The sequence below is a fragment of the Podarcis bocagei genome (genome assembly GCF_964188305.1).
Source record: "Podarcis bocagei genome assembly, chromosome: 8".
Lineage (NCBI taxonomy): Eukaryota > Metazoa > Chordata > Lepidosauria > Squamata > Lacertidae > Podarcis > Podarcis bocagei.
Window position 1 is genome coordinate 90203778 of NC_138133.1, and position 24690 is coordinate 90228467.

The following is a 24690-nucleotide window of genomic DNA, read 5'->3' on the forward strand; positions in this document are numbered from 1 at the left end:
CTGTTTAGGGCTTTCAAGGTCAGCACCAGCACTTTGAATTGTGCTTAGAAACGTGTGTGTGACGCACGTGTGCTATGCATAACCGACAAAGCGAAGTTATTATTTGCATCTTTGCAACCTGCTTTCACTCAGTTTTAGAGCAGCTTCTTGCAAACACAGAACACGTTCCTTCACGCTGTGCAAATTGAATCGGAATTGGAAGAACAGCAAAAGCCTAATGAAACTGGATTTGAACTAAAATAAATACAACAAAGTAAAATCCTGCCAATCTGCTGAGACCCACAAATCAGCTGAAAGAGATCCAGAAATTACATTTAAAGCATAAGGCTTTACCCAAAGAATATTGGGAACTGTAACTGAGCCGTCACTGAACTACAATCCCCCGTGCCCTGTAAAAACTAAGGTTTCCAGGATTATTTTTTGCAGAAGGTAAAGGGTAAAGGGGACCCCTGACCATTAGGTCCAGTCGTGGTCGACTCTGTGGTTGCGGCGCTCATCTCGCTTTATTGGCCGAGGGAGCCGGCGTACAGCTTCCGGGTCATGTGGCCAGCATGACTAAGCCGCTTCTGGCAAACCAGAGCAGCACACACAAACGCCGTTTACCTTCCCGCTGGAGCAGTACCTATTTATCTACTTGTACTTTGACGTGCTTTCGAACTGCTAGGTGGGCAGGAGCAGGGACCAAGCAACAGGAGCTCACCCCATCGCGGGGATTCGAACCACCGACCTTCTGATCGGCAAGTCCTAGGCTCTGTGGTTTAACCCACAGCGCCACCCGCGTCCCTCTTTGCAGAAAGCCATGTGTTTTAAGCAGGTGTTGTGGATGTTGACCATAGAAGGAGGCTTACAATGACTGCAAGGGGGAACTTCTTACTTATATCATATCAACTGTTGGTTCCTTTAACCAGAGCGATGCGTCTTTGTACTATAAAGGTTCGTGTTTTTTCCTGGGTCTTTCCCTCCTGGCTGTGTTGATGCTACAAGTAAAAGCACCAGTGACCCCCACGGTGCCAAGGTCACAGAATCCTGCAATTGTACATTCGGGTTTTCATTTCCACTCCTGGCATCACCTTACAGGGCCTGACAAAGACCTCAAAGGAGAGCATTGGGATTCCAGAAGCTTCGCCAAGAGCGGCAGGTTGCAAGGAAGCTGCCTCGACGCTGCCACCACGTGGCACCAGACCGTGCCTGCCCCACAACCTCCTCCTCCTCCTCTATGCTAGAAAGTGAATTAAGGTCGCCTTCGGATTGTCAGCACTTGGCAGGAGGAAATTCAGCTGTGCACCAGAAATCCAGGTTTGCACAACTGAAATGATTTAAGCGCGACAAGCCTGCTTTTTTGGGGGGGGGGGGGAGGACAATGGAGCTTTTGCAAATAAAAGGCCCATCCAAACTGGTGTTTTATCACAGGTGTGTTCGGCAACATATGCTTGACACAGATATGATGGCTATTTGCAGATTAGTTGCGCTGCAGAAGGCCTGCTGGGGAGACCACACATTCAAGAAACGCAAAATAACTTTTGCTAGGTTTCACTAACAAAAACAAAAACTCCTTTTACACTAAATTACAATACAGTGGTACCTCGGGTTAAGTACTTAATTCGTTCTGGAGGTCCATTCTTAACATGAAACTGTTCTTAACCTGAAACACCACTTTAGCTAATGGGGCCTCCTGCTACCGCCGTACCACCAGAGCACGATTTCTGTTCTCATCCTGAAGCAAAATTCTTAACCCGAGGTAATATTTCTGGGTTAGCGGAGTCTGTAACCTGAAGCGTCTGTAACCTGAAGCGTCTGTAACCCGAGGTACCACTGTATATCAATAAGCATGACCCATCCACCAGGGTACTGAGAGAGCTATATGCTGCTCTTTATATACCATACCCGACTGCTTAATTACCACAACTTAACAGCACCTGCTATAATGTTTAACAGACTACTGTATTTTAATACTTTGTTGGAAGCCGCCCAGAGTGGCTGGGGAAACCCAGCCAGATGGGCGGGGTATAAATAATAAATTATTATTATTATTACTATACTGCTTCACAGCTGTAAAACTAGGTCACGTTATTTGCTCTGGCCTTTAAAGAAATACACATCTTGTGGAACAATAATGAACCTTCAAATTTAAGGAGACCATTCAACAAGATAATAGGTAGCTCAGTCGGTTAGAATGCATACCCTCCAACATTTCTCAGATGAAGACTGGGACGTCCCATTCCATAACATAATGATAATTTTTCTATTTATACTCCACAGATCTTACTGGACACTCTGGGCAGCTTCCAACATATATAAAAACATAATAAAACACTAAAAACATTAAAAAGGTTGCCTTCGGACAACTCGGGGGTCAGATAACCCCACACCCTCCAACATTTCTCCAATGAAAATAGGGACATCCTAAGCAAAAGTGGGACATTCCGGGATCAAATCAGAAACCAGGACGGCTTCTCTAAATCAGTGATGGCCCTAGAAAATAGGGACACTTGGAGGGTCTGAGGATGTGGTGCTGATAAGGCCACGGTTGCAGGTTCAGTCCCCATATGGGGCAGCTGCATATTCCTGTGTCACAGGGCATTGGTCTAAATCAGGGGTCAGCAAACTTTTTCAGCAGGGGGCCAGTCCACTGTCCCTCAGACCTTGTGGGGGGCCGGACTATAATTTGGAAAAATAATAAATTAATGAACGAATTCCTATGCCCCACAAATAACCCAGAGATGCATTTTAAATAAAAGCACACATTCTACTCATGTAAAAACACGCTGATTCCCGGACCGTACCCAGGCCGGATTGAGAAGGCGATTGGGCCGGATCCAGCCCCCAGGCCTTAGTTTGCCTACCCATGGTCTAAATCCTCAGGGTTCCTTCCAACTCTTTGATTCTATGATTATAGAGTGCATTAGTGGTGAATTTATGCTGCTTTAAGGTGATTTAATGCTCTTGCAAAACAAACCAATTTTCCCCTGCCAAAAATACCTTCTTCTTCTTCTTTTATAATGTATCTAAAGCAGAGAGAACAATGATAACAGGCAAAAATTGAAAGATGAAAAACGTTTAAAATGAGTAGTTGCACATGAGTTGAAATAACAAAGTCAAAGTAAAAACTATCTTTCCCCCCCCTCAGGTCATCAGGTATAGTTCCAGATTTCCCAGGCTTGTGATGAAGCTTGAGAGCGATGGTTCTGTTGTACTGCATGTTTCATAGAGGAATGCCAAATCATACAGAAAGTGTCTGGTCTGGAAGTTCCAGTCGAAATCTCAAATGATGTGTGATTCTCTCCATCACAGCTGCATTGCAGAGTGAGTGGTACTAAGGACTCAGAAACAACCAAACTTTGGAGGATAAGGAAAGAGACTGGAGGAGACGCAGGGAAGCACTTCCTTGATGCAACATGGCCTAACTTACTTGCAAGTGAAACAGAACACTCAATAAATTGCTGGCAGTCTCATAAAGTCCCCTTGCAAATTTTGTGCAAGCAAATCGCGACAGACGTCTCAACAAACAGGTCATCTATGGTGGTTTAGAGTGACCTTGTTTAGTTGCTGCTCTAAAGGACTTTTGTTGTGGAAATGAACCTAAAAATCCCTAAACGGCCTCGGTCCAGTATATCTGAAGGAGTGTCTCCACCCCCATTGTTCTGCCTGGACACTGAGGTCCAGCGCCGAGGGCCTTCTGGCGGTTCCCTCCCTGCGAGAAGCCAAGTTACAGGGAACCTTCTCGGTGGTGGCACCCGCCCTGTGGAACGCCCTCCCACCAGATGTCAAAGAGAACAACAACTACCAGACTTTTAGAAGACATCTGAAGGCAGCCCAGTTTAGGGAAGCTTTTAATGTTTGATGTATTGCTGTATTTTAATATTTGGTTGGAAGCCGCCCAGAGTGGCTGGGGAAGCCCAGCCAGATGGGCGGGGTATAAATAATAAATTATTATTATTATTATTATTATTATTATTATTATTAAGGCCGTACACGCGTGGGTTCGATCTTGGGTGGGCAAAAGATTCCTGCATTGCACCGGATCGGATTAGACGACCCCCGTGCAACCTTCTCCGAAGGGGCGTCCACCCCTATGTCGCGGGAGTCTGTTCACGCAGCGTTTTCTCTGCAAGGCAAAGGTGTCTTTTGCAGTTCCGCTCGGGGGAGAAAAAGAGACAAGCCTAGAAACGGAGACAGTCGGCTTCGGTTGGGGACTCCATTTCCCAGGGAGCCGCCGGGCCGGGGAGGGTGTGCCTAGTCCCGGCTGCCGCGTTTGCAGGAAGCGCCACCGACAAGAAAGAGAAGGAGACGCGACAGGAGGAGCGCGCGCCCTGCAAAGGTAGCCGACTTTCCCCGGGGAAAGCGGGGGAAGAGACCCCGAGAGGGACCCCCCGCGCGAGGGTCTCTATCTCCCCCTACCCCCCACCACGCGAGGGTCTCTATCTCCCCTCCTCCTCCTCCGCTTGTTGGGTGCTCGTGGATCCGTAAGGGCACCCCAGGAGACCCACGGGCACGGGTGGGGGTCCTCCTTTCCTGCCTGGCTCCCACCTGCGCGCAATTACGCACGCGGATTCGTTTCCTTTAGCCGGTTTCTGATTGCGACCTCCTCCCGGGTTAGAGCCCTCGCATCTTGCGCCCTCTCTAGCCCCATCACCCCCCACCATCCGCGCGTGCCACCTGTTTTGGACTCTAGTTCCCATCAGCCCGCAAAAAACACAGGGGCTGATGGGGGTTGTAGTGCAAACACGTTAGAGGGCGCCAGGTTGGAGACGGCGGCCCTGGCGCAGAAGTGGCAGTCCCCTTTGGCAATGAGAAGTGTTGTTGTTTAGTCGTTTAGTCGCGTCCGCCTCTTCGTGACCCCCTGGACCAGAACACGCCAGGCCCTCCTGTCTTCCACTGCCTCCCGCAGTTTGGTCAAACTCATGCTGGGAGCTTCGAGAACACTGTCCCACCATCTCGTCCTCTGTCGTCCCCTTCTCCTTGTGCCCTCCATCTTTCCCAACATCAGGGTCTTTTCCAGGGAGTCTTCTCTTCTCCTGAGGTGGCCAAAGTCTTGGAGCCTCAGCTTCAGGATCTGTCCTTCCAGTGAGCACTCAGGGCTGATTTCCTTCAGAATGGAGAGATTTGATCTTCTTGCAGTCCATGGGACTCTCAAGAGTCTCCTTCAGCACCAGAATTCAAAAGCATCCATTCTTCGGCGATCAGCCTTCTTGATGGTCCAGCTCTCACTTCCATACATCACTACTGGGAAAACCATGGCTTTTACTATCTGGACCTTTGTTGGCAAGGTGATGTCTCTGCTTTTTAAGATGTTGTCTAAGTTTGCCATCGCCTTTCTCCCAAGGAGCAGGCGTCTTTTAATTTCGTGACTGCTGTCACCATCTGCACTGATCATGGAGCCCAAGAAAGTAAAATCTCTCACTGCCTCCATTTCTTCCCCTTCTATTTGCCAGGAGGTGATGGGACCAGTGGCCACGATCTTAGTTTTTTTGATGTTGAGCTTCAGACCATATTTTGCTCTCTCCTCTTTCACCCTCATTAAAAGGTTCTTTAATTCCTCCTCACTTTCTGCCATCAAGGTTGTGTCATCTGCATATCTGAGGTTGTTGATACTCCTTCCGGCAATCTTAATTCCGGCAAGGGATTCATCCAGCCCAGCCTTTTGCATGATGAATTCTGCATAAGTAGAACCATAGAATTGTAGAGTTGGGAGGGGAATCCCGAGGTCATCTAGCCCAACCCGCTGCAAAGCAGGAATCTTCTAAAGCCGACTCCCCAATGGGTGCCCCGGTTTGGTTTGTTTGTTGAGGTAGGCTGGGCTGAGAGCAAATGCCTGGCCTCGAGGTCACCCAGTGAGTGAGTCTCACGGCTGAGCAGGGATTTGAACTCTGGTCTTCCAGGTCAAAGGCCAATATGGTTCTCCTCGCCATTTCATGCGCACAACAGCCCCAAGAAGCAGGTTATATAAATTATAACAATATAAATTTTTATTTCTACCCTACCCTTCCTGGTTCAGAAAACCAGGCTCAGGGTGGCTAACAAGAAATTTAAAACACTGAATTGATGCAACAAAAAACAGCATAAAATACAGTATGAAACGTGAATAACAATAAATTCAGAATTCAAAAATCAATTTAGGGGAAAATCCATCCAATAAGCATTAGATGATCACCAGGGCTAGCTGGCTAAATTAGTCCTATTTGGGCCAACGAGGAGACCAGGGGAGAATTAGCTGTGGGATCCCAGAGCGGGTAATCTTCATAAAAAGGGGAGGGGGAGGGAAGGAAGGGGAATAAAAGATCAGGCTAAGTTCAAATTGAAAGCCAGGCAGATTAGCTCTGTCTTACAGGCCCGATGGAAGGAGGTTAAATCCTGCAGGGCCCTGGTCTCATGGGACAGAGCATTCCACCAGGTCGGAGCCATCACTGAGAAGGCCCTGGTGGAGGATAGTCTGACTTCCTTAGGGCCTGGGACCTCTAAACTATGGTTATTCATGGACCTTAAGGTCCTCTGCGGGGCAGACCAGGAGAGGCAGTCCCCTAAATACGAGGGCCTAAGAGATTGTGACTGCTCCAAGGTTACCCAGCGAGCATCACCCAGTGAGTGGGGATTCGAACTCATAGTCCAACAATGGATGCGAAGGGCAAAGAGATGGGGACCCTATTCCAGTTTAAACGTTCTGTTCCCAGGGGCCACAAAAAGCATGACCGGAGTGCCAAGGGCACGTCCCACTCAGGGTGAATCGGGGCCAGTGAGGAGGGTTGTGACCTGGTGAATGTTCTGGGGGCCGATTGGAGAAGCCAGGAGGGCCGCATTTCACACCCGACGCGGTTAGTAATTCGACCTCTCATTTTTCGCCATACAGATCTTCTCATCATGGCTCAGCCAGCGCAACCGAAGCGCATCTTGGTGACCGGCGGCTCGGGGCTGGTGGGCAAGGCCATCGCAAAGTTGGTGGCCGAGGGAGAAGCGCGGCCGGACGAGGAGTGGATCTTCGTTTCGTCCAAGGATGCCGACTTGACGTGAGCCAGTCCTCCCTCCAGGGTTTAAGAAAAACCCACACTTGCTGGGGGGTTGGGTTGGGCTGGATGACCTTTGGGGGTCCCTCGCACCTCTACAGTTCTGTGAGAAGTCTGGTTGTGTTTGTGAAGACTGGGGGCTCTCCGGAGAGCCCAGTCAAGCAGGCAAGCGCAGCGTCATGCGGTGAGTCATTTGGTGTATTGAGCTGGTCAACGGACCTCGTAATAAGAGATATAAGGACAGAATACAGGAGTATCGAACGTCTCTAGAAAAGGATAGAGCACACGGAAAGGTGCAGAAAAGGTCAGACAGGGAGTTCAGGGGGACTTGAGCACCAAACTAAGGTGAGAAGAGCCTGGACAGCTCATTTTGTTTATAATACCAAGGTTGCAGGTTCGAATCCCGTATGAGACAGCTGGATATTCCAGCATTGCAGGTGGTTGGACTAGATCATGGGTAGGCAAACTAAGGCCTGGGGGCCGGATGTGGCCCAATCACCTTCTCAATCTGTCCGGAATCAGCGTGTTTTTACATGAGTAGAATGTGTCCTTTTATTTAAAATGCATCTCTGGGTTATTTGTGGGGCATAGGTATTCGTTCTCCCCCCCCCCCAAATTTAGTCGGTTTGGGGCGTCTAAGCTTAGGGAAGAAAGTATTTTTAAGGAGGGATCCACAGACCAGCCGCGCTGCCTCCGCACACACGATTTGTGGCAGTGTGGAGCAAGTTGTGGGCGCAGCCCTGGAAGCCTTGCTTCTAATCGTCTTTTGAGTATTTTCCTAAGGCTGCCTTGAGGCGGAGGGCTTACGAAAGGAAGGCGTAAATGCACACCTGACTCCCTGCACAGCCCGAGTGGCGCAGCTTTGCCTAAGGGGAAAGATGCTTCCTTCTCCATCCTCATCCCCTCTCTTCCCTTCCAGGGATTCTGCCGCAACCGCAGCCCTTTTTGAGAAGCACCGGCCGACTCACGTCATCCACTTGGCAGCCATGGTGGGCGGACTTTTCCGGAACATCAAGTACAACCTGGATTTCTGGGTAAGGACGCTGATCTCTCTATTCACCCGGTGCTATACCAGCTGCACTGGCGCCCGGTGGAGTACAAGATCAGGTTTAAGGTGCTGGTTTTAACCTTTAAAGCCCTATACGGACTAGGACCCTCGTACCTACGGGACCGCCTCTCCTGGTATGTCCCACGGAGGACCTTGGAGGTCCTGGGCCACAGAGAGGTTAGGCTGGCCTCAACCAGAGCCAGGGCTTTTTTGGTCGTGGCCCCGATCTGGTGGAACGCTCTGTCACAAGAGTCTAGGGCCCTGAGGGACTTGACATCTTTCCGCGGGGCCTGCAAGACGGAGCTGTTCCACCAGGCCTTTGGCCAAGGGACAAGCTGACCCCCTCCTTTGGTAATTCTCATAGTACTCCATCTACCCAAATTAATGGTGCCATTAATTTGACTCTGAATTGATTTTAGAATGAATTGATTTTAGGATGTATTTCAATTAATAGATTGTGATTTTATGTAAATTGTGTTACTTTTATTATTGTTAGTCGCTCTGAGCCCGGCTTCGGCTGGAGAGGGCGAAGGTCCTCCGTGGGACATACCAGGAGAGGCGGTCCCGTAGGTATGAGGGTTCTAGACTGTATAAAATATTAAAATGTTTTTTTGATTGCCTTGAATTTTCCTGCCATGCCAGGCACCAGAAAGCTTGGGACCAGTGGACTTGAGAGACTGCCTTCTGTACCTGGTACAGAAGTCTGAAATGGCTGAAGGGCACCAGCTTGGGGCAGTTTACCCTATGGAGAGAGTGTCGTTGCTCCCCTCCCCTTTTCCGTCCTCGCCACCTGCTTGGCACAAGCCTGTAGCCTTTATTTATTTTTTATTGCTGCGAGAGATTAATCCCTCGCTGGCTTGGAGAGGTGGCGATCCATCTGCTCCCTACAGATGTCTGCCCCGTCTCTTCCCCTCTCCTCCCTCTCCCGGATACAAGAAGCTTCTAGCGGTCAAGAGACGCACGTCCGCAGACTCTCGCACGCAAGGAACACATCACACCGAGCCGGTTTGTTTGCTCCGAGGCGGGGCTGTGCAAGCCTGCAGCCACGTCATCCTTAATCCCAAAGGTCTGCTGCAGGAAGCAGAGAAAACTACAGATCCCAGAATGCTGTGCTCCTCCTCAGCTGCTTCATTCAGGGGTCTGGCTTCTTTGCTGACCTGCGGTCAGACTGGGTGTGCTGCTTGATGCTGACCAAATTTAGCCTCCTTGTGTATATTTTGCTCCACAGTAAATAAAATAATTAATAATAAAAGTAATAATAATAAAAATTTTATTATTTATACCCTGCCCATCTGGCTGGGCTTCCCCAGCCACTCTGGGCCGCTTCCAACAGAATATTAAAATACAGTGTTACCTCGGGTTACATACGCTTCAGGTTACATATGCTTCAGGTTACAGACTCCGCTAACCCAGACATAATACCTCGGGTTAAGAACTTTGCTTCAGGATGAGAACAGAAATTGCGCAGTGGCAGCGGGAGGTGGTGCTTCAGGTTAAGAACAGTTTCAGGTTAAGAAGGGACCTCTGGAATGAATTAGGTACGTAAGCAGAGGTACCACTGTACAATAGTCTGTTAAAACATTAAAAGCTTCCCTGAACAGGGCTGCCTTCAGATGTCTTCTAAAAGTCTGGTAGTTGTTGTTCTCTTTGACATCTGATGGGAGAGCGTTCCACAGGGTGGGGGCCACCACTGAGAAGGCCCTTTGCCTGGTTCCCTGTAACTTGGCTTCTCGCAGTGAGGGAACCGCCAGAAGGCCCCACTGCTGTTTGCTTGGGAAGGCGGCACGGTGTTTGACGTGCACAATTGCACCTTTAGAAACCCACGAAATGAAATGAAAATCCTTTTTGGAAAAGGAGGAAAAATTGCTGGGATGTGCTTTGAACAGAGACGGGTGTTTGATGCGTGGTTTGAGAATTACCGCGCACAACTTAAGGACAACTGTGACCTTAAAGAAGAATGCGAACCTTTTACAATATATATAAAAAGACAACAAAATGAACGGGACTCCTTGGCAGGTTTTGAATAAACATACACAAATTTATTGGGTTAATATAGTGGATAGATAATAGAAGGATGTATACAATTTTACAATATGCAGAGAACAATATGAGTTGAGAAATCAGAGAGAGGAGCTGAGGGAAGTCCGGAGGGAGGGAGGGTTTGTTGGGGGGGGGAAGGGGGGAATAATGAAGATTATTTGTATTGATGATTTGTTATGTTGAAATTGTTCAGAGTGGGGAAACCCAGCCAGATGGGTGGAGTACAAATAATAAATTATTGTTGTTGTTGTTGTTGTTGTTGTTAATAATTTAAAAACAAAAAACAAAATTACCATTCTCAACTGCCCCCTTTGTACTCTGGTTGCAGGGGGGGTCCCCTGAGTGGTTGCCATGGGCACTAGGATCCCTACCCCTCCCAGTTTTTAATCTTTTAAAACTAAGTAGGTTCGGTAATGGGGAGGGGTGCTCTCATTCTATTTACCGTATTTTTCGTCCCATAGGACGCTCCGTCCCATAGGACGCACCTAGTTTTTCGGCGGGGAACTCCTGCAAGGCTCCCCACGCTGCGGATGTCTGCCCGGCGCGAGGGGCGCTCTGCTTCAGGGTACCTCGCCCGCCGGGCAGCAGGCTGCTATCCACAGCGTGGGGAGCCGTGGGGAACTCCTGCAAGGCTCCCCACGCTGCAGATGTCTGCCTGGCGCGAGGGGCGCTCTGCTTCAGGGCACCTCGCCCGCCGGGCAGCAGGCTGCTATCCGCAGCCTCGACATCCCTGCGGGAACTCCCGCAGGGCTGCCTAGGCTGCGGATGTGTTCCCGAAGTGCCGGGCACTCTGCTTTCAGGGCGCCCGACGCTCCGGGAAGCAGGCTGCTAGCCGCAGCCTAGACAGCCCTGCGGGACCTCCCAGAGGGCTGCCTAGGCTGCGAATGTCTTCCTGAAGCCTGGAGAGCGAGAGGGGTCGGTGCGCACCGACCCCTCTCGCTCTCCAAGCTTCAGCAAAAGCCTGCATTCGCCCCATAGGACGCACCCAGATTTCCCCTTCATTTTTGGAGGGGAAAAAGTGCATCCTATAGGGCGAAAAATACGGTATTTGTTTGTTTTTCAGGGGGGAGCGGTCGCCATTGCTGACTTTTGGAGATTCTGAGCTGTTACGTAAAATGCATATCTCGCGGCGCCCACAATACGGTCCTAGATTTTTGCCTGCAGAAATCTTGGAGACCCTTAAACGCCCCTCTTTTTTCTCTCCGCCCAGCGGAAGAACATGCACATCAATGACAACGTCCTGCACTCGGCGTACAAATCTGGTGTCCAGAAGGTGGTCTCTTGCCTCTCCACTTGCATATTCCCCGACAAGACCACCTACCCGATCGACGAGACCATGGTAAGGGCTGCCTCCTGATCTGCATGTTCTGTGCCCTTTTATTCACTAGAGCTCATGTGGCATAGTGGTTAGAGAGTGGGGAGACCAGGCTTCAAATTCCCACCCTGCCATTCAGCTCACTGGGTGACTTGGAGGCAGTCGCTGTTTCTTGACCTCGCCTACCTCGCAGAGTTGTTGTCCTAGTTGTTGGTCTGGCCAACCTCACAGGGTTCTTGTGGAGATAAAATGGGGAGTTGAGGGGAACTGCGTATACCACCTTGAAGGAAAAGTGAGATAGATATGTAAAATGTAACAAATAATATATTTGTTTTTAAGAAGTTGGAAGGCTGCTCTTCCCAAAAAGGGAAACCCGGGTTCTGTGATCTGCAGAAATTAATTGTGGCGACAGGCTCCGCCCCTTCTGTGATCAGGGCGGGGTCTGCTGCTACATTGCCACTCCCCCAACCCCCACCCCATTCATTCTATCTATTTTTTAAAAAAATAATATCTATTGAAACACAAAAAAAATTAAAAAAAGAAAAAGAGAAAATAAAACCATCACTTTCAAATTCTCCAATTTCCGTTACCTTCTTTCCATGACCTCCTCCTCCTCCCATCTCTTGTATCTTAATTAATAATCATCACAGCAAATCCTTTCCATAATTCATAATATTTTATCATTACGTTACCTTACTCTATTATCATCTTGTCTTATAAAAATGACCTTAGAGCAAAAACTTAAATCTTTTTTGCTAACTTCTCATAACCATTCATTCTATCTAAGTAAGAATGTATAGAGAGATTTTGACTCAGCTTGCTAAATCGTAAAGGTAAAGGGACCCCTGACCATTAGGTCCAGTCGTGACCGACTCTGGGGTTGCGGCACTCATCTCGCTTTACTGGCCCAGGGAGCCGGCGCACAGCTTCCGGGTCATGTGGCCAGCAGGACTAAGCCGCTTCTGGCGAACCAGAGCAGCACATGGAAACACCATTTACCTTCCCGCCAGAGAGGTACCTATTTATCTACTTGCACTTTGACGTGCTTTCGAACTGCTAGGTCGGTAGGAGCAGGGACTGAGCAACGGGAGCTCACCCCGTCGCAGGGATTCGAACTGCCGACCTTCTGATCGGCAAGTCCTAGGCTCTGTGGTTTAACCCACAGCGCCAACCGCGTCCCTGCTAAATCATAGATCCAAAGAATTGTAGAGTTGGAATGGTCATTTTGTGCAACTGCCTGCAATTCAGGAATTGCAGCTGACATTCCTTTGCTTGTGAACCTAGAGGTCTTTCTGTCCTTCCCCACGCTTATTCTGGGGGTTCCAGCAATGGGGAGTGGGTGTTTTGTGGGTGGTGGTCCCACCTTTGACCCCGGAACATTTTGAACTCCCAGATCTGAACTGATGGTCAGCCTTCTCTTCCAGATCCACAACGGTCCCCCGCACAACTCCAACTTTGGGTATTCCTATGCAAAGAGGATGATAGATGTTCAGAACAGGTAGGCCTCGCTTCGCTCTTCCCATTGCCCTCCACTGCATCCCACCCCAGAAAAGCTCTGCCACGCCCTCACCTGCCAAACTACCACTTACCTCCTGATGTTATCAACTTCCAAAGAAATTCATTACCAGCATGTTGGCATTTCTACGGGATCTCTGGTTTTTCCTTTTAAAAATTTGATTAGTTGGATTAATATTAATCTGCTGATCATCTCCTGTTACAGAAAGTTCAGGTGGTGAGTGTTGACAAGCATTGAGCCACAGCGAGGTCACCTGAAAAACAAGAGGGAGGTGATCAGAATTCGCAGGGGATCCTTGGAGTTTGAAGTGCAAAAATATATATATATATATATATGCTTTCGTAGATTTTCACGGGTACAGGAATGCAGGTTTTGGTGTCTTCGGGTGTCTTCCCGTGTAAGAGTTGGGGTGTCTAGGCGACGTTTCGACGAGGTCTCACTCGTCATCTTCAGGCTGGTGCTTTCGGCTTCTTGTTACTGGAACAGAGCAGGATCTCAGTGTTTGAGTTCCTATAAATACTGTTGAGGGGGTGTGGTGTATAGCCTCCAACGTTCTGGGCAGAGAGGAAGTTCCCAGGTTAGTGTGCCTTTTCTTCTTTTGTTCATTAATTACTTGAGGGATATCTTGAGTGATTTCTTGAGTGATATTCTGAGTACCACTTAGGAGGGTCATTAGGTGTGGATTAGTTGCTAAAGCTTTCGTGTCTTGACTTCTTGAGCTTGTGAAGAGTTTTTCTGAGAAGATGGCTGTATTGCACTTAGTTGTGCTCTGGCTTGGCTTCGTGTATAGGGGCGAGCTGTGGTTTTGTGCCCTGTGCCAGCCAGATCTGTGTAGGAATTGCAGGGGGGTGCAGCATCCGGAGGTGCCACTATGGTTTGGCTACTGGATGGTGTCTGTAATTTATCTGTGGAGAGGGTCTGGGTTTGGGTCTGGTGTGGTTGATTGGAGATGGCGTTCTGTGTGCCTTTGGTTCTGGTGTCGGTTTTTGTGGGGAGGGCTATTTTCCAGATGTCTGGCAGGCGGGACGTATCGTCACGCTTGTTCATGTTGTGAGGGTGTTTCTCTATCTCGATGGCTTCCATGATTATTCTCTTGTGGTGATGTTCCATGTTAAAGAGCAATTTGGAATCTGCAAAATTAATTTCGTGTCCTGTTTCTTTCATGTGTTGGTAAAGAGAGGAAGTTTTTTCTTCTTTTTTGACGGCATTCTTGTGTTCTGCGATACGTGCATTTATTCGTCTGTTTGTTTGTCCAATGTACGTGGCTGGGCAGACTTTGCAGGGTATTTCATAGACCCCTTGGTTTTCTAACTGGATTTTATCTTTGGGGTTTCTGAGGATGTTGGCTATTTTTTGGTTGGTGCAAAAGGCTGTTTTGATATTGTGTTTATGGAGGATTTTGCTAATTTTATCTGTAGTGCCCTTGATATAAGGAAGGAGGGCCATGCCATTGTTTTCTTCGGTGTCTTGGTTTTTGGGGGGTGTTTCTTTTTGGATTAGCTTCGCAACCCTGTTTTGCTGGTATCCGTTGGCGATTAACACATTTGAGAGATTCTGTAACTCAGTTGTCAAGTGGTCTTTGTCAGCCAGGCGTTTGGTTCTGGAGATGAGAGTCTTGGCTACGGAGTTTATTTGTGCAGGGTGGTGGTGTGATTGTGCATGTAAGTAGCGGTTGGTGTGTGTTTTTTTCCGGTAGATAGTGTGTCCTAGGGAGCCATCAGGTTTTTTGTAGATTAGGACGTCAAGGAAGGGAAGTTGGTTGTTGGCTTCTATTTCCATAGTGAATTGTATTTTGGGGTGTAGGCTGTTGAGATGTGTGAGGAAGCTATCTAGTTTTTCCTTCCCGTGTGGCCAAATTACAAAGGTGTCGTCAACATATCTGAGCCAAAGTTTGGGTTTGTGTTCTGACTTGTCTAAAGCATTGGTTTCAAAGTGTTCCATGTACAGATTTGCGATGACCGGTGAGAGGGGTGATCCCATAGGTGCTCCTTCTATCTGTTTGTATCTTTGTCCATTGTGGATGAAGTACGTGTTGGTTAGGCAGTGGTTGGTCAGGTCCAGGATGTATTCGGGGGGATTGTATTTGTTTTGAATGGCTGTCAAGGCTTCATTAATGGGCACTTGTGTGAAGAGAGATACAACATCGAAGCTCACAAGTAGGTCATCGGGATGTAGGTTTTGCTTCTTTATTGTTTCTATGAACTGGAAGGAGTTTGTAACGTGTGAAGCGATAGATTCTGCATAGGGCTGAAGTTGCTTAGCGAGAAATTTAGCGAGATTTTGTAGAGGTGAGCCTATGGAGCTGACTATTGGTCTGAGTGGTGTTCCTTCTTTGTGTATCTTGGGGAGACCGTAGAGTTTGGGGCATCTGGATGATTTTTCTCTGGGGATGATTCTTAGCTGGATTTCTTCACTGATAGGAGAGGCTTTTATTTTGGATTTGGTGGTTTTTTCCAGATAGGTGGTGGGATCTGTTTTTATAGGTTGGTAGGTAGGGTCTTGGAGTAGATTTGATAGTTTTGCCTGGTAGTCCGATGTGTTCATCACAACAGTGGCATTACCTTTGTCTGCTGGGAGAATGATTATGTTGTTGTCTTTCCTCAGGTTGGTGAGTGCTTTCTGTTCTTCTTTGTGTAAATTGCTTCTGGGTGGTTTGCTGGAGCAGAGGATGTTGGTGACTTCAAGTCTGATTTTATTGGCTTCATCTGGGTTGATTTTGGTTAGGCTAGCTTCGACTCCGCATATGATGTTTTCCGTGGGGATGCGTCTCGGGGCGACTGCAAAGTTGAAACCTTTGGAGAGTACTTTGGTTTCAGTTGAGGTGAGGATCCTGTCTGATATGTTATGTACTGTTTGTTTCATGGGTTGTTGTGGCGGGTGGCTGGGCTTCTGGCGTTTCTCTAGTTTGTGAAGTTTGTTGGCGTGTGTGTCTGTCTTGTGTGAGGACTCAGTTTCAGCTCTCCAAACGGCTAGTTGTTTGCATTTGTCCCAGAGTGCAGGGTGGATTTTGTTACAGAGTTTGAGGTGAAGAGTAAGCAGATCTTTGTTGGTTTGGTTTAGTAGGTATCTTTTCTTATGTAGTTCGTTTCTGATTAGGGATAGTTCAGTTCGTTTCAGGATCCTTTCGGTAGCTGGGGTTTTAGAGTGGAATTTAAGTTGGAAGCATGTGGGAATTAAGTTGTTGTCTCGGCAGTTGCGTAGGAACAAGAGATCACATAAGATGGTGGCTCTTCGGATTTCTAGTTTCTCGTAGGTTCTTGTCAGCTGGAAGGTTTCCTTCTTGTCAGCCTTCCAGCTGACAAGAACCTACGAGAAACTAGAAACCTTCCAGCTGACAACCTTCCAGCTGACAAGAACCTACGAGAAACTAGAAATCCGAAGAGCCACCATCTTATGTGATCTCTTGTTCCTACGCAACTGCCGAGACAACAACTTAATTCCCACATGCTTCCAACTTAAATTCCACTCTAAAACCCCAGCTACCGAAAGGATCCTGAAACGAACTGAACTATCCCTAATCAGAAACGAACTACATAAGAAAAGATACCTACTAAACCAAACCAACAAAGATCTGCTTACTCTTCACCTCAAACTCTGTAACAAAATCCACCCTGCACTCTGGGACAAATGCAAACAACTAGCCGTTTGGAGAGCTGAAACTGAGTCCTCACACAAGACAGACACACACGCCAACAAACTTCACAAACTAGAGAAACGCCAGAAGCCCAGCCACCCGCCACAACAACCCATGAAACAAACAGTACATAACATATCAGACAGGATCCTCACCTCAACTGAAACCAAAGTACTCTCCAAAGGTTTCAACTTTGCAGTCGCCCCGAGACGCATCCCCACGGAAAACATCATATGCGGAGTCGAAGCTAGCCTAACCAAAATCAACCCAGATGAAGCCAATAAAATCAGACTTGAAGTCACCAACATCCTCTGCTCCAGCAAACCACCCAGAAGCAATTTACACAAAGAAGAACAGAAAGCACTCACCAACCTGAGGAAAGACAACAACATAATCATTCTCCCAGCAGACAAAGGTAATGCCACTGTTGTGATGAACACATCGGACTACCAGGCAAAACTATCAAATCTACTCCAAGACCCTACCTACCAACCTATAAAAACAGATCCCACCACCTATCTGGAAAAAACCACCAAATCCAAAATAAAAGCCTCTCCTATCAGTGAAGAAATCCAGCTAAGAATCATCCCCAGAGAAAAATCATCCAGATGCCCCAAACTCTACGGTCTCCCCAAGATACACAAAGAAGGAACACCACTCAGACCAATAGTCAGCTCCATAGGCTCACCTCTACAAAATCTCGCTAAATTTCTCGCTAAGCAACTTCAGCCCTATGCAGAATCTATCGCTTCACACGTTACAAACTCCTTCCAGTTCATAGAAACAATAAAGAAGCAAAACCTACATCCCGATGACCTACTTGTGAGCTTCGATGTTGTATCTCTCTTCACACAAGTGCCCATTAATGAAGCCTTGACAGCCATTCAAAACAAATACAATCCCCCCGAATACATCCTGGACCTGACCAACCACTGCCTAACCAACACGTACTTCATCCACAATGGACAAAGATACAAACAGATAGAAGGAGCACCTATGGGATCACCCCTCTCACCGGTCATCGCAAATCTGTACATGGAACACTTTGAAACCAATGCTTTAGACAAGTCAGAACACAAACCCAAACTTTGGCTCAGATATGTTGACGACACCTTTGTAATTTGGCCACACGGGAAGGAAAAACTAGATAGCTTCCTCACACATCTCAACAGCCTACACCCCAAAATACAATTCACTATGGAAATAGAAGCCAACAACCAACTTCCCTTCCTTGACGTCCTAATCTACAAAAAACCTGATGGCTCCCTAGGACACACTATCTACCGGAAAAAAACACACACCAACCGCTACTTACATGCACAATCACACCACCACCCTGCACAAATAAACTCCGTAGCCAAGACTCTCATCTCCAGAACCAAACGCCTGGCTGACAAAGACCACTTGACAACTGAGTTACAGAATCTCTCAAATGTGTTAATCGCCAACGGATACCAGCAAAACAGGGTTGCGAAGCTAATCCAAAAAGAAACACCCCCCAAAAACCAAGACACCGAAGAAAACAATGGCATGGCCCTCCTTCCTTATATCAAGGGCACTACAGATAAAATTAGCAAAATCCTCCATAAACACAATATCAAAACAGCCTTTTGCACCAACCAAAAAATAGCCAACATCCTCAGAAACCCCAAAGATAAAATCCAGTTAGAAAACCAAGGGGTCTATGAAATACCCTGCAAAGTCTGCCCAGCCACGTACATTGGACAAACAAACAGACGAATAAATGCACGTATCGCAGAACACAAGAATGCCGTCAAAAAAGAAGAAAAAACTTCCTCTCTTTACCAACACATGAAAGAAACAGGACACGAAATTAATTTTGCAGATTCCAAATTGCTCTTTAACATGGAACATCACCACAAGAGAATAATCATGGAAGCCATCGAGATAGAGAAACACCCTCACAACATGAACAAGCGTGACGATACGTCCCGCCTGCCAGACATCTGGAAAATAGCCCTCCCCACAAAAACCGACACCAGAACCAAAGGCACACAGAACGCCATCTCCAATCAACCACACCAGACCCAAACCCAGACCCTCTCCACAGATAAATTACAGACACCATCCAGTAGCCAAACCATAGTGGCACCTCCGGATGCTGCACCCCCCTGCAATTCCTACACAGATCTGGCTGGCACAGGGCACAAAACCACAGCTCGCCCCTATACACGAAGCCAAGCCAGAGCACAACTAAGTGCAATACAGCCATCTTCTCAGAAAAACTCTTCACAAGCTCAAGAAGTCAAGACACGAAAGCTTTAGCAACTAATCCACACCTAATGACCCTCCTAAGTGGTACTCAGAATATCACTCAAGAAATCACTCAAGATATCCCTCAAGTAATTAATGAACAAAAGAAGAAAAGGCACACTAACCTGGGAACTTCCTCTCTGCCCAGAACGTTGGAGGCTATACACCACACCCCCTCAACAGTATTTATAGGAACTCAAACACTGAGATCCTGCTCTGTTCCAGTAACAAGAAGCCGAAAGCACCAGCCTGAAGATGACGAGTGAGACCTCGTCGAAACGTCGCCTAGACACCCCAACTCTTACACGGGAAGACACCCGAAGACACCAAAACCTGCATATATATATATATATATATATATATATATATATATATATATATATATACACAGTTGTACCTCGGAAGTCGAACGGAATCCATTCCAGAAGTCTGCTCGACTTCCAAAACGTTCGAAACCCAAAGCACGGCTTCCAATTGGCTGCAGTTACTTTAAACATTTTTTCCAACTCATCATAAATCGTTTCCCAAAATAGCCTTTCAGATTTCAGCAGCGTCCGGAGCGAGGCCAAAATCCGTCGCCTCTCGCTTCCTGTTCTGCGTTTGCAGTGAGTCAGAGGGAGACATAGCGCCCCCCTCGGCTTGGCGCCAAGGGCAGGGGAGCCAGTTGCGATGCCCTGAATCTGCCTCGGTTGCTATAAGGCGGCTTCCCCCCTCGCGCAGCGCCAGGGACCGAACCTTTTCCATGCAAACGATTCCGGCCTGCTCTCCAGGAAGATCGCTAGCATCACACACCCGCCCTGCCCACTTTCTTTCCCCAGGGGGTATTTCGAACAGCACGGCTGTCGCTTCACCGCTGTCATTCCCACCAACGTCTTCGGACCCCACGACAACTACAACATCGAGGACGGACACGTCCTGCCGGGCCTCATCCACAAAGTGTACTTGGCCAAGGGTGAGTGGGGCTGGGCGTCTGGCCTTGGGGCCCGAAATGGGAGAGGGCGGTGGTCAGGCGGCAGGAGGGGGGAAAGCTGCCTCCCTTGCAGCAGCGCTTCCTGAACTCGGGTCCGCAGACATCGTTGGACTACAACTCCCATCATCCCTAACTAGTGGTGGTCAGGGATAATGGGAGTTGCGGTTCAACAACCGCCAGGGACCCAGTTTTGAGAAGTACCACCTTACAGCCTGCCTGGCAACTGTGTTGGGAGATGGGACTACTCAGTGGGTAGACTCTTGATCTCAAGGTTGTGGGTTCGAACCCCGTGCTGGGCATTCCAGGGGGCTGGACTAGATGGCTCTGGTAGTCCCTTCTAATTCTGCGATTCCAAGATTCATGTGGTCAAATTGACTTCTGTTTGGTCTTGACTATGCTACCACTCAGTGGATTTGAACCGGCTGACTGACCGAACCCAAAGGGTGCTCATCAGTGGTTCCTCTTCATCCTGGAGAAGAGTGACTAGTGGGGTGCCACAGGGTTCTGTCTTGGGCCCGGTCTTATTCAACATCTTTATCAACCACTTGGATGATGGACTCAAGGGCATCCTGATCAAATTTGCAGATGACACCAAACTGGGAGGGGTGGCTAACACCCCAGAGGACAGGATCACACTTCAAAACGACCTTGACAGATTAGAGAACTGGGCCAAAACAAACAAGATGAATTTTAACAGAGAGAAATGTAAAGTATTGCACTTGGGCAAAAAAAATGAGAGGCACAAATACAAGATGGGGGACACCTGGCTTGAGAGCAGTACATGTGAAAAGGATCTAGGAGTCTTGGTTGACCACAAACTTGACATGAGCCAACAGTGTGACACGGCAGCTAAAAAAGCCAATGCAATTCTGGGCTGCATCAATAGGAGTAGAGCATCTAGATCAAGGGAAGTAATAGTGCCACTGTATTCTGCTCTGGTCAGACCTCACCTGGAGTACTGTGTCCAGTTCTGGGCACCACAATTCAAGAAGGACACTGACAAACTGGAACGTGTCCAGAGGAGGGCAACCAAAATGGTCAAAGGCCTGGAAACGATGCCTTATGAGGAACGGCTAAGGGAGCTGGGCTTGGTATGTGACCCATGAGGAGAGCATTTTCCAGAGCCTTTTCCAGGCTGAAGGACCTGTTCTTGGTTAACCTCACGGGGGCCGCAGGCCAGTGGCGGGTACGTCTGAGGCTATCTTCGGTCCAGAGCGCGGCATGGGAGGTTTACGGCCCCTGGCAGAGCATTGGCGTAATGGTTAGAGTATTGGACTAGGACCTGGGGGAACAGGGTTCAAATCGTTTTGCACAGACACTGAGGTCCAGCTCCGAGGGCCTTCTGGCGGTTCCTTCGCTGCGAGAAGCCAAGTTACAGGGAACTGGGCAGAGGGCCTTCTCGGTGGTGGCGCCCGCCCTGTGGAACGCCCTCCCACCAGATGTCAAAGAGAAAAATAACTACCAAACTTTTAGAAGACATCTGCAGGCAGCCCTGTTTAGGGAAGTGTTTAATGTTTAATAGGTTATTGTATTTTTGTGTTTTGCTGGAAGTCGCCCAGAGTGGCTGGGGAAACCCAGCCAGATGGGCGGGGTATAAATAATAAATTATTATTATTATTATTATTAATCCTCGCTCAAACACGAAGCTCACCAAGTGACCTTGGGACAGTCATAGAGACCTTCAGGCATCCTCTAGCCCAGCCTTTCTCAACCTGTGGGTCCCCAGATATTTGTTGAACTACAACTCCCATCACCCCTAGCTAGCAAGGTCAGTGCTCAGGGATGATGGGAGTTGTAGTCCAACATCTGGGGACCCACAGGTTGAGAACTGCTGCACCCCCTGCGACGCAGTCACTGTCTCCTAGTCAACCCTACCTCACACGATTGTTGTGGGGTTGAAGTGGGGAAGAGGAGAACCACTAGGCCACCTTGTGATCCTTGGGAAAAAATTATTTATCTTTCGGTGAATATTTTTAATAAGATTCTTGGAAGATGAAGGTGATATGTAAATAACAACAATTGTGTTGTGGCTGAGTGTGGGGGCTGAGTTTGGGCATGAGAAAGGGGTCTGTGATCCCAGGGTCTCATTTGATCCCAACACGAGAAGCAGCTGGAATGGGAAGACTTGAGTGCTTTTTTGCAGCAAAGTGGGAAGGAGTAAGGATGCGCTCTAATTGGTCGTTTTCTCCACTCGTCTGTAGTAAACGGTACGGCTCTCACTGTCTGGGGGACAGGAAAACCCAGGAGGCAGTTCATTTACTCTCTGGTAAGCTGGCTGGTTGAGAGGGAGAATTGTCAGGGGAAAATACAGTGTGGGGAAAACGTAAGAAGATCCCAACTGCTACATCGAGCTAGAACGGGTCAGCAACCTTTTTCAGCCACGGGGCAGTCCACCGTCCGTCAGACCTTGTGCGGAACCGGACTATATTTTGAAAAAAAATATGAAAGGATTCCTATGCCCCACAAATAACCCAGAGATGCATTTTAAATAATGGGACACATTCTACTCATGTAAAAACACGCTGATTCCTGGACCATCCACAGGCCGGATTGAGAAGGCGATTGGGCTGGATCCGGCCCTGGTCCTTAGGTTGCCTACCCTTGAGCTAGAAGGTGTGCAGAGGGTGGCCAAGATGACCAAGGGTCTTGAAACCGAGCCTGATGAGGAGCGGTTGAAGGAGTTAGGGATGTTTGGAGAAGCCTGGGAGGTTATAGGATAAGGTAAAGGTAAAGGGACCCCTGACCATTACATCCAGTGGTGGCCGACTCTGGGGTTGCGGCGCTCATCTCGCTTTATTGGCCGAGGGAGCTGGTGTACAGTTTCTGGGTCATGTGGCCAGCATGACTAAGCCCCTTCTGGCAAACCAGAGCAGCGCACAGAAATGCCGTTTACCTTCCTGCTGGAGTGGTACCTATTTATCTACTTGCACTTAATGTGCTTTCGAACTGCTAGGCGGGCAGGAGCAGGGACCGAGCAACGGGAGCTCACCCTGTTGCTAGGATTTGAACCCCTGATCGGCAAGTCCTAGGCTCTGTGGTTTAACTCACAGCGCCACCCGCTTATAGGAGAGCCATCTTCAAATATCCGAAGGGCTGTCCGTTGGAAGATGGAGCAAGCCTGTTTTCTGCTGCTCCAGAGGTCCCTTTGTCTCTGAGGGTTTGGAAGGGGCAGGAAAGCGTTTGAGGACTAGGGTGGACCAGCCTTAACTCTGCAACACCCCCAAGCAACGTTGTACGTGGGACCCTGTGAAGGTGGGGGCACCCCAAGGCTGCAGCAGAACAGCCCCTCTTGGAGAGGAAGAGAGGAGACGATGGATATCTGGTCTCTGGTTGTTGCAGGACTTGGCGCGGCTATTCCTCTGGGTCCTGAGGGAATATGATGAAGTGGAGCCCATCATCTTGTCGGGTAAGGCCCTCCCCATGCAGAATTGAACACACAACAAACACACACGTTGCCCCAAACCAACATTTACTGTATTTTTCGCTCCATAAGATGCACTTTTTCCATCCTAAAAAGTAAGGGGGAAATGTCTGCGCGTCTTATGGAGCGAATGCGTGGTCCCTGGAGCCGAATTGCCCAGGGGCAAAAAGCAGATTGTGCAATTACAGTGGTGCCTCGCAAGACGAAATTAATTCGTTCCGCAAGTCTCTTCGTCTTGCGAGTTTTTCGTCTTGCGATGCACGGTTTCCCATAGGAATGCATTGAAAATCAATTAATGCGTTCCTAGGGAAACCGCCTTCAGACCAGGTCCGGGGACAGTCTGTCCCCGGACCTCTTCTGAAGGCTGGGGGGGGGGGGACAAGGGCTTTTCTTCCCACCCCCAGCATTTTAATAAACCCCGGGACAGCGGAGGACTTCTCTGCTGTGCGGGCGATCTTAGAATGCTGGCGGGCGGCATTTTAAAATCGCCCCGGGACAGCGGAGGACTTCTCCGCTGTCCGGGGCGATTTAAAAGCCCCTGGGAAGGCAGGCAGGGGGGACAAAGACTTTCGCCCCCCGCCCGCCTTCAGAAGGTGTTCCCGCCCCGCCGCCCGGCTTCGGAGCAGCGTTCCGAAGCCCGGCGGCGGCGGGAGGAGGCGTTCCCGCCCCACCGCCCGGCTTCGGAGGAGGTCCGAGGACAGTGGGGAAGACGCGCTGCGCTTCCCCGCTGTCCCGGATATTTCCCTATGGGCTGTCATCTTGCGAAGCAAGCCCATAGGGAAATTCGTTTTGCGAAGCGCCTCCAAAATGGAAAACCCTTTGGTCTAGCGGGTTTTCCGTCTTGCGAGGCGTTCGTCTTGCGAGGTACCACTGTATTGTTTTTTGAAAGAGGGAAGTGGGTGTTGAAACAAAGCCGCTGATCGTTTGCCGATCGGGGAGAGAGATAAGGGACGCTAGAGATAAAGGAGGCTGCCTGGGAGGGGGGAGGTAAAGACAGCAAACTTGTAAAGGGAGGAAACAGGAAGACTAAAGCAATGAGGAGAGGAATTAGAAGAAAAGGAGGAGCAAAAAACGGCTCCAGCTAAGGAAAAGACACTAAGGCAAACAAGAGGGAAGGGGGTGTTGAAAGGAAGCAGCTGATCGGTGGGATGGGGAGAGATAAGGGACGCTAGCGGAGGCTGCCTGGGAGGGGAGAGGTAAAAGCCCATAGATCCTCAGGGTTTTTGCATTGGGTCACCCCAAATTTACCATCAGATCACATAGCATGTCCATGGCTACAGCCTGCACCAAAAAAAACCATTCATCCACTGTTTTCTGGGGCTGCAATGGTGCAAAAACATGGTTACAAAGCACGGATCCACATGGATCCTCAGAATTTTTGCATTGGGTCACCCCAAATTCACCATCAGATGAACCACAAAAATCATACATCCAGTTTCATTCAGAATATTTTTTTTCTTGTTTCCCTCCTCTG

General features: G+C 48.6%; 1 protein-coding gene across 1 annotated transcript in view; it reads left to right on the top strand.

Moving 5' to 3' along the window:
- Window positions 1–4203: 4203 nt before the first annotated feature.
- GFUS (GDP-L-fucose synthase) overlaps window positions 4204–24690 on the top strand; it is a 29247-nt gene continuing 8760 nt past the window's right edge. Inside the window, exons 1-8 of the mRNA XM_081205047.1 lie at window positions 4204–4318; window positions 6845–7001; window positions 7918–8032; window positions 11297–11425; window positions 12826–12899; window positions 19644–19777; window positions 21997–22061; window positions 23135–23201. Of these exons, the coding sequence (XP_081061173.1) occupies window positions 6856–7001; window positions 7918–8032; window positions 11297–11425; window positions 12826–12899; window positions 19644–19777; window positions 21997–22061; window positions 23135–23201 (730 nt within the window). The 5' untranslated portion in view covers window positions 4204–4318; window positions 6845–6855. The remainder of the gene's footprint in view (window positions 4319–6844; window positions 7002–7917; window positions 8033–11296; window positions 11426–12825; window positions 12900–19643; window positions 19778–21996; window positions 22062–23134; window positions 23202–24690) is intronic.